The 12,738-nt window shown below is 39.2% G+C and overlaps 1 protein-coding gene across 4 annotated transcripts in view; it reads right to left on the bottom strand.

The window, feature by feature from the left end:
- The window catches only part of LOC106081529 (uncharacterized), a 500,989-nt gene that overhangs the window by 156,861 nt on the left and 331,390 nt on the right, over positions 1-12,738 (bottom strand). For all 4 annotated transcript variants that reach the window (XM_059370920.1, XM_059370925.1, XM_059370921.1 and 1 more), the window contains exons 10-11: positions 1,431-1,553; positions 48-1,355 (exon numbers count right to left, since the gene is read on the bottom strand). In XM_059370920.1, coding sequence (XP_059226903.1) covers positions 48-1,355; positions 1,431-1,553 — 1,431 coding nt within the window. The remainder of the gene's footprint in view (positions 1-47; positions 1,356-1,430; positions 1,554-12,738) is intronic.

Raw genomic sequence — 12,738 nt, 5'->3', positions numbered from 1 at the left:
TAAAAATATTAGAATAAAGAGTTATATTTGAAGGATATTTAAATCACCTCTAAATCCTGCATGAGCTCATGGTGCTGCAGCAAAAATTGTTTACTCTGTTCCAAGGTTCTGCCCATGTGTATATTTTGCTGTAGATATTGTTGACCCGAGGACATTAGCCACTGCAGCAGATCATTGTATTGGGCGAAAAATTCCTTAAGAGCTTCATTGACACGCCGCTGCTCCTCATTGCTGTTGGCACAAATGCCCTCTATATAGGCTTTACGATTTTCAATCTCATCCAACACCCGCTTAATACCTTGGGTTTCGGGCTGTGTACGACCCACTTCGTCTAAAATGCTGTAGCCCAAACGCAAAGGCTCCTCCGTGAATCTGGCCACATCTCGAGCCACCTTGGAATACATGGCATAACTTTCTTGGGAATTTGGAGGCAGTTTAACATTGGACAACTCCACCTCCAGTTTCTCCAACACTTTAAGAGTATTGTCGGCCTTGGCGAAAAAGTCCCTTGACTGTTGTAGCCAATGTTCTCGCTGATCCACTAAATCCAAATGTTCCGAGCAAGCACTCAACACATTATAGGCCCTAGCACAAGCCTCATCTCCGGTAAAGGTGCCCGAGGCCTGCAGTTTTTCTTTGGCTCGAGTAATTTTGAGGGCTCGATCCCGCACCTGCACAGCATGTTGTTTGTGTTCGCGATAATTTTGTAAGGCCAGATTCGCTGTGTGTTCACATTCTCCCAAACTAAAGAGGCTGGAGATTTCATCCTTTTGACGCTGCAGCAACGCTTCCACATCAATCAATTCTCGTCCCAACATGGCCAGGGCCAAACACTGTTCCAGTTGTGTTTTCCTAGTCTGCCAGGCAATCTCCAAAGTATTGCGTCTGTCATGCAAAGCCTCCAGCCATTGTTGCACCTGATGCACTGCCCTGGCAGCATCACGCTTAATGTGCTCAGGTCGTGTGTCCAATGTCTCCAGATTCTCCAGTTCTTGCAATTGGGCCAACAATTCATTGCCGTCCTTAAGAGCTGCCATGACGGCCGTCAGCATATCGATGCGCAGCTGTTTGAATTTACTAAGAAACTCTTGGACAGCTGCCACCTCAATGGGTATCATGGTATCGATGCAGGCAACCTCCAACGAGTCCATTCGTCTTCGGCACTGAACCATTTTGTCCTGGAATTGGGTGCACATGTGAAGAATATTTTGACGATCTTGGAGCAGGTGTAAAATATCAGCCCAAATGATGTTCAAAGTATCGGCCATGGCATTGACTAGATCCGAACTGATGCGCTTGCTGGCCAGCAATTTGTCAGCCTTGTGAACGAATTCTTCCATGGGACCGGGCAGGTTCTGGCCAAGAAATTTGAAATTTAGAAAAATAAATTAGAAGTGTATATTGTGTACATTGGTTGGTAAAGAACTTACCTGTATATTCCTAAGAGTCTCATCGTGGTCGCTTTGTAGTCTTATTGATTCTTCGAGATTAGCACCTAAGGTTGTTATCTTTGGTTCCAGTTCCACAACTTTGATGTATAATTTCTCGATACTCTATAAAAGTAGATTTGCATATGTAGAGTGCACTAAATAGGCAAATTGATTTGAGCGTCTAAAAAGTCTTGATCACAATATCAAATGTGTCTAAATTCAAACAAAAACTTTCTTGAACATCTTCATTCTTTTTCTATCTCCGTTTGGTGTTCAAACTGGGCTGTTTGGTCAAATCGCTTTAATATGATAAACAAAACCAATGTATATCATATTTTACTCAACCTTTCGTTGGTTTTCTCCAATTGCCCCGGGAGTTTTTATTAAAACCCAATTAGCGAAGTAGTTTGAACAACAAAAACCAGGAATAAGAAATACCCGATCAAAAAACGCAATTACTTTCATTTTATTTTATATTCTACATGGAATGATTATAATATTGACCAACATCACAATTAGGAGCATTTAATTTTAGTAATCCTACATTTATTTACTAGAAACTTAGATTATTAGATCATTAGTTACATCTACAAAAAGACGTCTACGGGAGAAAATGCATGGGAAGCAAGGATTCTAGTTTTACTTAAAGCTTCGCCTAGAACTCAAAGGGGGGTTTCACTTTCTTATGAAAGGAAATCCAATTATTGACAGTTTGAGATACTCGTATTTCAGTGTGTGAGTGTTTCGGCATATGAGAAAATTGGTATTTTAGGTATGTTTTGAGGGGATATAGTATTAGGTCTAGGTATTTATAACAAAACAGTTGTTTTATAAATTCTTAGATGATACTACTTTCACTTCACTTCATGTTGAACTCAACTATACGGATTGTTGCTTAAGTCATAATCAGTATATGAACGATATATTCAAGCGGCTTTTCGAAAATTTGCATACTTATATTTAAGGAAAATTTAATCCTAACTTTGTTATTCTTTAATGCTTTATAGGGTTTTTAGTTAGCGACATCTCGCGAATTATTTACCTATTGCTCAAAAATGTAACGTATTATTTTACTTTAAATCGTCTTCAATAAACTCTACATTTGTGACTGTTCTACTGAATAAAGTCTTTATTGTTGCATTATAAAAAAATGTCCTCTAGAGACCATTACACGAATGTGCACTAACGGTTTCTTATTTCCATATTTGGCATGTTTTTAACTGACCTTCATTGAAATCTTGCTGGTATTCCATCAGCAAAGAAGTAAACATGGTTTGTTATGTCCACGCAATTTATAAGTAATTGGTTTAAGTCGAATGGTCAATGCACTACGATAAAGGAGAAATTTATTTTATACGAGTATTAGTATCCAAAGTGAAAAAGTACTTTTGATGAAAAGAAAGAAATTTTTGAACTATTGTGTTTTAACGTTGTGTATTGGCTAGAGTGCTATGCAGGCATTATCTAATGACTGGCGATTTAAACTCTCAAGATAATGCAAATTCGCAAATTTTCGCTCCACTAAGGGCCAGGGGCAAACTTCTCACATATCAATGAGTGCAGTCCGATTCAAGTTTAAGCTCAATGATAAGGGGCCTCCTTTTTATAGATGAGTCCGACCGGCGTGCCGCAATGCGACACCTAATTGGAGAGAAGTTTTACATGGCATAGTACCTCACAAATGTTGCCAGCATTAGGAGGGGAAAATCACAGCTGAATAATGTTTCTGATAGTCTCGCCAGGATTCGAACCCAGGCGTTCAGCGTCATAGGCGGACATGCTAATCTCTGCGCTACGGTGGCCTCCGAGAGAACGCCATTGAGTTGTAAATGTAGAATTGGCCTAACGAAGGTAAATAATGGGAGAGTACCTATCTTCAGAAACCGTGACATAATGCCATCATTACCCAATGTACAACTAGCGAAACCATTTCTCTTTTTAGAACTCAAAGAGGAATGGATAGTTGATAAATTCGTTCGGGCGACGCAGCCCGAGTCAAGGGCGGGGGCGATGAATGCGCATGTATTGTAAAACTGTGGAACAGCGAAACGCTCTATAGGAAGACAAAAATACTGCTGGGAGGTCCAGATCATGAAAAGACGATGACATTTTTAAAAGAAAATACGAAGGAGGTCCGTATAACTTTTGGTATCATAACGTGACACATTGTTCTACGACCTCACTTATGCAAAATCGGTGCGACAAGTGATAGCATGTGTAGGACATGGGGGAGATGTTTGCATGTCCACGGATTAATATCCTCAGCCTATTTTAAACCTAAGCTAATCTAATAAGCTCGTTCGTAACCTCGGTATGTTAGGTTTAGGTTAGGATTTAGTGGCAGTCTGCCATTGTGATACCACAGGAACAGAAGAAGGAAGATGCATTCTAGTTCCTACCGTTGAACCATTCAGATTGCTTTAAAAAGCCCAACAACTTGCGAATGTTTACATCCGCTAAATCAGACAGATTCTCAAAGAAATGGGGACCTTAAGTGGAACTCCTTCTGAATGCTAGTGCGGGAAGGAGAACAGAACAGAAGGAGAAATATAGTCTCTTGTTCTTCGATGTCCTCACAGTTTCTGCAAAAGTCGTTGCTGGTAACCTTTAGCCTGTCAGCATGTTTTCCGATTAGAAGGTGACCTGTCATGACGGACACAATGACTGAGACTTAAGTTCTAGCCAATGACAGCAAAGCGGTGGACCTCTTCAAATCTAAATAAGGCCACATAGTTTTGGAATGCTGTCCTTCGGACCTGGTCCTGAAAACTTAGCTTACCTCGAGACTTCTTGCAGAAGTTGTTCAATAAACTTTAGAATAGAGAACGATGGGACGAGTTATGGCCATGATAAGAAGGGAATACAACAAATCTGTGGCAATCTGTATTAGACTGGTGGAATCACCCCAACGCTGAGGTACAAGACAAGCTTACAAGGAAAGGCATTTGTGAGGAAGTGAGATCGCTACATAGGCGCGGCTGAAATGGAACACATATATAATGATGCTTTAAAGATTATCCCGATTGCCATAGAAATAAGTTTTTCTTTAAATTGGGGAAGGAAAATAACCCGAAACTCTAGAAGTCTCGAATTCATTATGGCGATGGCTGAGAACACGATGTGAAATAAAGGGACTCTTAGAGAGAAAAATGACGGGCTGAATTCGGGCGTAGCCAACCTTTTCATACCCTACACCACATTGAGTATGCAGGTTAAGTCGAAGAAACTAAAATTTGCTTAAATTTGAAATCTAGAATTTCGACCAAAATCCGGACATATTGTAGCAGTTATAAAAAAATCGTTGTGCAAAATAATGAGAAGATCGGTTGATAAATGAGTTAGCAAAGGCTTCAAAAGTGAAAATCGGGAGATACAAATATATGGGAGCCATATTTAAATCTGAACAGATTTCTATGAAATTTACCAGTGATCAGAAAAGTCATAAGAGAAACCTTAGTGGCAAATTTTGTGAGGATCGGTTAAAAAACTACCAAAATATTGCAATATTAGGCAAAATCGAACGAAAATATATATATGAGAACTATCTCTCAACATTAACAGATTTTAACAAAAATGGGCATAAATAGTTAAAATCATAGTAAAAGACATTGTGCAATATTTAGAGACAATCTGTTTAGAAATACGCTGACAAAGGCTCTAAAGGTAGAAATTGGTTGATGCATATATATGGGGGCTATATCTTTAAATGAACCGCAATGTCAGGTGTTATAAAGTAATACCTTGTGCGAAATTTCATGTGAATCGTTTAACAAATGATCACGTTATTGCATAATTAGTCCAAATCGGACGAATATGTATACGAGAGCTATATCCAAATCTGAACAGATTTTGACCAAAATCAGGAAGTTTTTTTTATAGTTGTAGGAGAAAGCATAGTGCAAGGTTTAGAGAAGATCGGTTGCTACATGAGCTTGCAAAGGCTCTGGAAGTTGTAATATCTCGAAAACTAGATAGGGAAATGAGTTTTTTCTTGTTCTGCTGATTGATGTAATTACAACGAGGTCTGATCACAAAATAACCGATTTTTGCAATATTTTTCTGTTATGTTGGTACACATGTCTGTTGTATACGTTGGTTATATTAGCCATTTGGGATTGTCAGTTTGTTTTTGACAGATAAAAAGGTAAGTCATCAAGAAACTGTATTAAGTTTTGTGTAAAGAATCAAATTAAATGCGCAAGAACATTAGAAAAGTCGGTTGTGGCGAGTGTACTATGAACAGAACACGAGTTCAATTGTGGTATAACCGGTTTAAGGAAAGCCAAGAAGACGTCAATGGCGAATGCTTGTCCTGGTCGCCCGAGCAAGTCAACAACCGATGAAAGCATTCAAGCAGTGAAGGAAAAGATTTAGAATAATTGTCGAAGCACTATTGGAAAGGTTCAAGTCGGCACATCGTTCGTCTCATGCCAAGCTATTTTTATGGCTGTTTTAGCCATGAAATGTGCGGCAGCGAAGATAGTTCCAAAATTGCTTAATATTAAGCAAAAACAACATCGCTCAGGAGCTGTTGAAGATTACCTCAAAATGGTCATAACTGGCGACATGGTGTATGGCTATGACAATGAAACAAAAGCCCATTCATCCCAGAAGAGCCAAGATCGAAAATAGCGCCTCAAGTTCGGACAAATGTGAAGGTTTTGCACACTGTTTTCTTTGAGTGCAAAGGCGTGGTACATCATTAATTCTTGCCACAAGGTGGGACGGTCAATGAGGAATATTGCCTTGAAGTTATGCACGATTTGCGCAAAGCAATTCGTCATAAACGCACAGAATTGTGGAAAAAAACAAACATGGATTTTGCACCATGATAACGTACCAGCTCACACATCGATGCTTGTGCGTGAGTTTTTGGCCAAAAACAAAACCGTTATCATGTCTCAATCACCGTTTTCCTCGAATTTGAGCACCGCTGACTGTTTTCTCTTTCGAAAACTGAAGACATCGATTATTTAATTCGGTTCAAAATATATGATTTTTGCAACGAAAAATCGCACCACTGTGCAACGTAGGGGTATAGAATGGGGGATTTTATGCATAGCAAAAAAATCTGACATATGTGTGTGCTGGTTTTCAAACTAACCTAACTTAACCTAACGTGGCCTAAGTTTTGCAGCTAATTAAAAATGGGAAATGTTTTATGGCAAGCCATCCGAAGCCAGTTTGCTTTGCATCAAGAACTATGTTAAGGGGTTCAACAATGTTAACTGAACATACAATATCGAAGAGAGCTTTAAAAACGTTACAAACTTGACAGAAAACCAAAAAACCCCCAAGACCTTGAAGAAGGGTGCACTCAACTGCAGATCAGTGCTATGTGTTGGCTGTTTGAGGAAGCTGCGAAATCAGAGACTTAACAGAGATAATGTTGCCACTGCCATAACTACTGCATTGGCGTGCACAAAAATTCTGGCAATGATTACCACGTTGCGGCTGTAGCTCAAGCTCATTGCTATTGTCTTTGTTATTGGAACAACTAGCCAAAATAGTTTTGTTGCAAGAACTCCACCAACCAGCAGGTTTTCCCAGCTATGCAGCATACAATCCGAAAGGGGAGGCGGAGATTCACCCTGCGCTTTGGGCCAATACAAAAAATTGAAAAGGTGTATCAGCTGCAGCAACTGCATCATCAACAACTTCGATTGTTAGACAAGTTTAAATGATGTGGATGTGGCCGAGTCCAAGTCTCCATCCGTTCGTCTGGAAGTCTGTTTGTGCCTTGGTGCATTTGGTTGCAAAGCTAGTTGAGCTGTTGTTTGATCGTGGCTTAAATGTTCTTGTTTAAACAATTCCTTTTATGTCTGTCGTCCAGAAAACCGCATTGTTTTTTTCTGTTTTGGCCTTTTTATTTATATTGCCTGGTTGTGTGTGTGTGTGTGTGTGTGTAGGCATCTTTATCACGATGGCTTAGTTGTTTAGAGCCGCAGTTTTCTAGCTTCTGTTCTCTTTGGAATTCTTAACTTGGCTATTCTCTTCCTCTGCAAAGCCTGCATGTCTGGAAGCAGCTGCTAGATTCATTGATGAAGTGTGGTTTTGTTTCTATTTCAAGGTCTATAGCTAGGGATGTCTTTTTCTCCTTGCTTTGATTTTTTTTTGTCTGTAGCCAAGTGTTAACTGGTTAATTGAGTTACGAACAATTTTGTTGATTATATGTGAACCATGGTATACTCTTGCTTTGTTTTGAGTTTGCTTTTGATTTTTATACCCTCCACCATAGGATGGGGGGTATACTAATTTCGTCATTCTGTTTGTAACTACTCGAAATATTCGTCCGAGAAATTTTGCACAAATACTTCTTATTAGTGTAGGTCGGTTGGTATTGTAAATGGGCCATATCGGTCCATGTTTTGATATAGCTGCCATATAAATCGATCTTGGGTCTTGACTTCTTGAGCCTCTATAGTGCGCAATTCTTATCCGATTGGAATGAAATTTTGCACGACGTGTTTTGTCATGATATCCAACAACTGTGCCAAGTGTGGTTCAAATCGGTTCATAACCTGATATAGCTGTCATATAAACCGATCTGGGATCTTGACTTCTTGAGCCTGTAGAGGTCGCAATTGTTTTCCGATTTGCCTAAAATTTTGTACGACGTATATATTATGGTCTGAATCGGTCTATAGCCCGATACAGCTCCCATATAAATCGATCTCTCTATTTTACTTTTTGAGCCCCCAAAGGGCGCAATTCTTATTCGTATTGGCTGACATTTTACACAGGTCTCCATTATATAATTTAATTGTGGCCCAAACCGGACCATATCTTGATATCGCTCTAATAGCAGAGCAAATATTTTCTTATATCCTGTTTTGCCTAAAAAGAGATGCCGGGAAAAGAACTCGACAAATGCGATCCATGGTGGAGGGTATATAAGATTCGGCCCGGCCCAACTTAGCACGCTTTTACTTGTTTATGCTGCAGTTGTTCCTTAGGAATGAAAAATTGTGTCAACATGTTTTGCATAACATGCATGGAATTTCAGTGTGTTGTTTAGCTGAACGCTTAGCTAAAAGCTTTGACGCTTGCGAAAATAGCACTGTAGAAAATATTTTCAAGTAGGAATTTATGGAAAAGGAAAGAATTTTGAATTGACTTGTGAGGAGAAATAACTTTTGCAGCATATGTTGCAAGATGTCAATGACATTTTCATGGACAATTTTCTTGAATCTACATTTATTAATTGCCTGGTCTGGGGGTCTACATTGAGAACCCAAGGACTGAGATCTGTTTCAGACTGCCTGACCATAATTCGGTCCAGCTGGCAGAAATCCGAGTGATCACGGAATGCGTGAGGTGCGAACATCATTACGGACAGTAAAGTGGCCATAGGGGCAATAGCAACCAGCACGGTAAGGTCACGAGAAGTCTTGCAGTGTAAGAAAGAGATTAACGCTTTCTCTGAGGATGGCACAAACCGCATCGCTTGGGTGCCGGGCCATAACGGAGTATGGGGGAATGAAAGGACAGATGATTTGGCGGTGAAGGCCAGAGGACTGTGGTCCATAAACTTGGCTTCACCGAAGCCTTTCGGGTCGACGCAGTCCGAGTTAAGGGCGTGGGGTACGAACGCGCATGTAACAAACGGTGGGTATAAAAATATAGCATTTCAATCAGCTGGTGTACATGAAATAAAAAGGAATTATGAACTATATGAAAGAAAGAGATGGAACTAGTTCCAGCAGTTTCTTACTTGGGTAAGTTCCAATGAACTAGTTCCATCCGGATCTATCCAACTCTGCTTTACTACTTTGTCCGGAATAGGAGTAGAGAAAATTATCTTGACTCCGGGCAAAATTGCCCGACTCCGACTCCGATTGCGCAGCCCTGGTTTGCACCAAACATTATTTGTAAATGCCGATTTGGAAACTATCTTTGTTCGAAATGGGTATTTTTGGTATTTCTGTGAAAAATATCGGGCAGTATTTATTTGTAGATTTCTAAAGACACTCTTAGGAATAGTTGAGCACTATGCAGCGAAAAAAGAATTTTGGAAATCGCATCACAAATGAAGATTTGGCAGTCCGAACAATTTTTCAAAATACCTAGGTTACCAGTTTTAAGACCCAGCCAAAAGGCGCCCGGGCCAAATGGGGCTTTGAAATTTTGGTGACAACTCAGTTCCAACCATTTCAAATTTCAAAGAGTCATGTCTGTCCGTTCTTAAATGGCACATTGTTTACTAGCTTTTTTGGATTCCATCCCGCTAAGCAACGGTTGCCATTCTCCACCAATCGTGGTTTTTTTGTTCTATTCAACTGAGAACAATCAATTATTGCTGCAATTTCGTGTATTTCATTACAAAGATAGTCCTCCCCAAATGAAAGAAACACCAATGAAAGACGGGCGGTGGCATCTAGCTTAGCATCAGTGGCAAATGCCGCCGTGTCATGCAAATCTCGTATGGCCATAACAATAATCATCATCATTACAATTTCTTGGGATTCCTTTTTTTTTTTTTTTTTTGTTCCAAGAAAGCCATGGGGACCGAACAGCCAAGAGACCAACAGCGAAAAATGGCCATCTACAAAATTGCAACAGAAATTGGTCCATGATGATGGCGCTGCCGGCCTTTTGTGTTTGGCGTGTGTGTGTGCGAGCTGGGCTATTGGGGTGGGTAATTTGTGGCATAAATCATATTTTTAAATTGGTGTAAAAATTAAAGCGCCTCCAGCCAACACCATAAAGTGCTTATTTTATGTATTTTGCCAGTATTTCATGTAAATCGATTGTTGTTGTATGACCCCTGGATTTTTTGCTCCAGTGTATTCTTCATGAGCTGTTGCGGCAACAAACTTGGGAAAACATAATTTTTCAACATTAATTTCATTTGTTTCCTCTCCTTTGCGCCCTGACAGGCGCTATCACCCAAACAAGCTGACCACCTCTGGGTCTAAATTTTGTCCAAAGTGTTGGGAGATTTGCAGGGAAGCACAAAATGCCTATGCATTTCAAGCAGTGGCGTAATAGCGTAGTAGAGTTGCTCCCCTTTTTCAGAAAACTAAAATTCCTGCAGCATTTTGAAAATTTTTTATATTTAAAATAAAATTTTATGAAATATGTCTTGATTCAAAATGGGCAAGTATAGTCAATGCAACTCTAAGTATGTAGGAGGGATTGCACCCATTGCACACCCATATAGACCCATACACACATATACGCAGATTGAAATGGGACTTAAAACTGTGTAACAAGTGTTTCGGGAGACTCGCGACCTGCAGCTCCAACGGAACAAAAAGGGACTCCTATGAAAGGAACTTGAACTTTCGGATCCGAATCTAGTTGCCAAAACCTCCTAAACGAACATGCAGTTCGACCGGGACAATATGGGACTCAAACAAGGGGACCTTGAGAGTAGAGTTCAAGTCTTACATTCAATTTGGTATAAGTTTGATTCATGAAGGACTTGTAACCGATATGGTACTAAAAAGGGTTGTATATTAAAGTAAATAATGAATACCATAAACAAACCAGTAAGGGAAGACAAAAGTCGGGCGGTGCCGACTATATAATACCCTACACCAACCTATAAGTACCATTTGACTATATCTAATTCAGAATCAATTTTAATGGACCTTGGTGGAGGTTTTCAGATGGGTCCGCATCAAATTTCGTGCCATGATGCTCCAAGTGTTATAACTTCGGCGTTTTAAGTGCAAAGAAGGCTATGAACATGGAAGTTAAAATCAATCTGAACCCATTTTTATAAAATTTAACGAAAATGTCAACAGTTATAAGAGAATTATTTACATAATTACAAATAACTCAAAGTGAGAGCTAATTCTCAACCGATGTAGACCAAACTCATTAGATATTGCGGGTGTCGCCTAGGAAAATGTTGTGCAAAATTTTGGGATGATTGGTCCGTAAATGCTCTTGCCGCAGCTGCAGCATTGCAAATCGGGTGATAGGTCTCAGATCGGTTGATATGACAGCTATATCAGGTTAAGGACCGATTAAAACCATATTTAGCACAGTTCTTGGAGGCCATAACGAAACACTTTTTGCTAAATTTCAGCCAAGATCGGTTTATATGACAGCTATATCAAGTTATAGACCGATTTAAACCATCCAAAAGAGTTGTCGCACTGCGGCACGCCGTTCGGGTCCAGTTATAAAAAAAGTTTGCCTCTGTTCCTGGGGAAATTTGCATTACTATATGAACAAAATTTGGTTAAATTACATTTACTAATAAATTTAAAATTATTTTTACCCCACCATGAAAAATTCATATCTACGCTATGCTAAAAACGATTTCAAAGAAAAATGCTTTTATTAAAATTAATGATTTTGTCATAAATATTTATGAGACATTTAGTACGTATTAAAGAGACGCTTTTCCAAAAGCAATAGATCTTTGGATGACATTTTGTGATTCGAGGAAATTACTTACGTTTAATTTAAGAGAAGTGGAACATTGTCGGTAGATATGAATGGTAAAAAATACAATATAATCGATATTTGTAATGGGGTGCTCACAATTTGGTAGGATTAGGGATACGCCTACTACAACAGATAATATATGAATATACTAGGCAGTTAGTTTAGACTAAAAAGAGGGTGCGAATACTTATCCGCCCCGTGCTACTATGGACATACACCTAAGCCAGCAGTCGACTTGTTGTGCGCTCTTAAAACCAACCTTGAAAAAGAAAATCTCTGTACAGGCAGACGGATATACAAAGCTAAAAATATTCGATCAGTCAATTTCCAATTTTACGATTATACTTCCTGAGCCTCTAGAGGTTATAATTCTTTTCCGATTTATTTGAAATTTTACAGTGACTTTTTCTATAAATAAACCACATTTCATCATAATCCGGTAAAAAATGCATTATATATGCTCCCATAGCAGCTATATCGAAATATGGTTCAATTTGTACCAAATTCGGCACAGTCATTGAGTGGTCAAATAAATTCAAGTAACTGTTCAATTTTTGTTCAATATTGGTGTTTTAGCTATATCAAAATATAGACCGATCTGAACCATATTGGACACGGATGTCGAAAAGCCTAACATAAGTCAATGTGTCAAATTTCAAGGAAATCGAATTATAAATGCGTCTTTAATGGGGTCAAGACCTTAAATCGAGAGATGGGTCTATAGGGCAGCTATATTCAAATCGGGTCCGATCTGGGCCAAAGTGAAAAAAGATGTTGAAGAGCCTTACACAACTCACTGTCCCCAAATTTCAGCGAAATCGGACAAAAAATGCGCCTTTTATGCGCCTAAGACCTCAAATCGAGAGATCTGTCTATATAGTAGTTATATCCAAATCTGGACCGA

The sequence above is a fragment of the Stomoxys calcitrans genome, chromosome 1 (assembly GCF_963082655.1).
Source record: "Stomoxys calcitrans chromosome 1, idStoCalc2.1, whole genome shotgun sequence".
Taxonomy (NCBI): domain Eukaryota; kingdom Metazoa; phylum Arthropoda; class Insecta; order Diptera; family Muscidae; genus Stomoxys; species Stomoxys calcitrans.
Note: the sequence above shows the minus strand (reverse complement) of the source record. Positions and strands in the feature narration are given on the sequence as shown.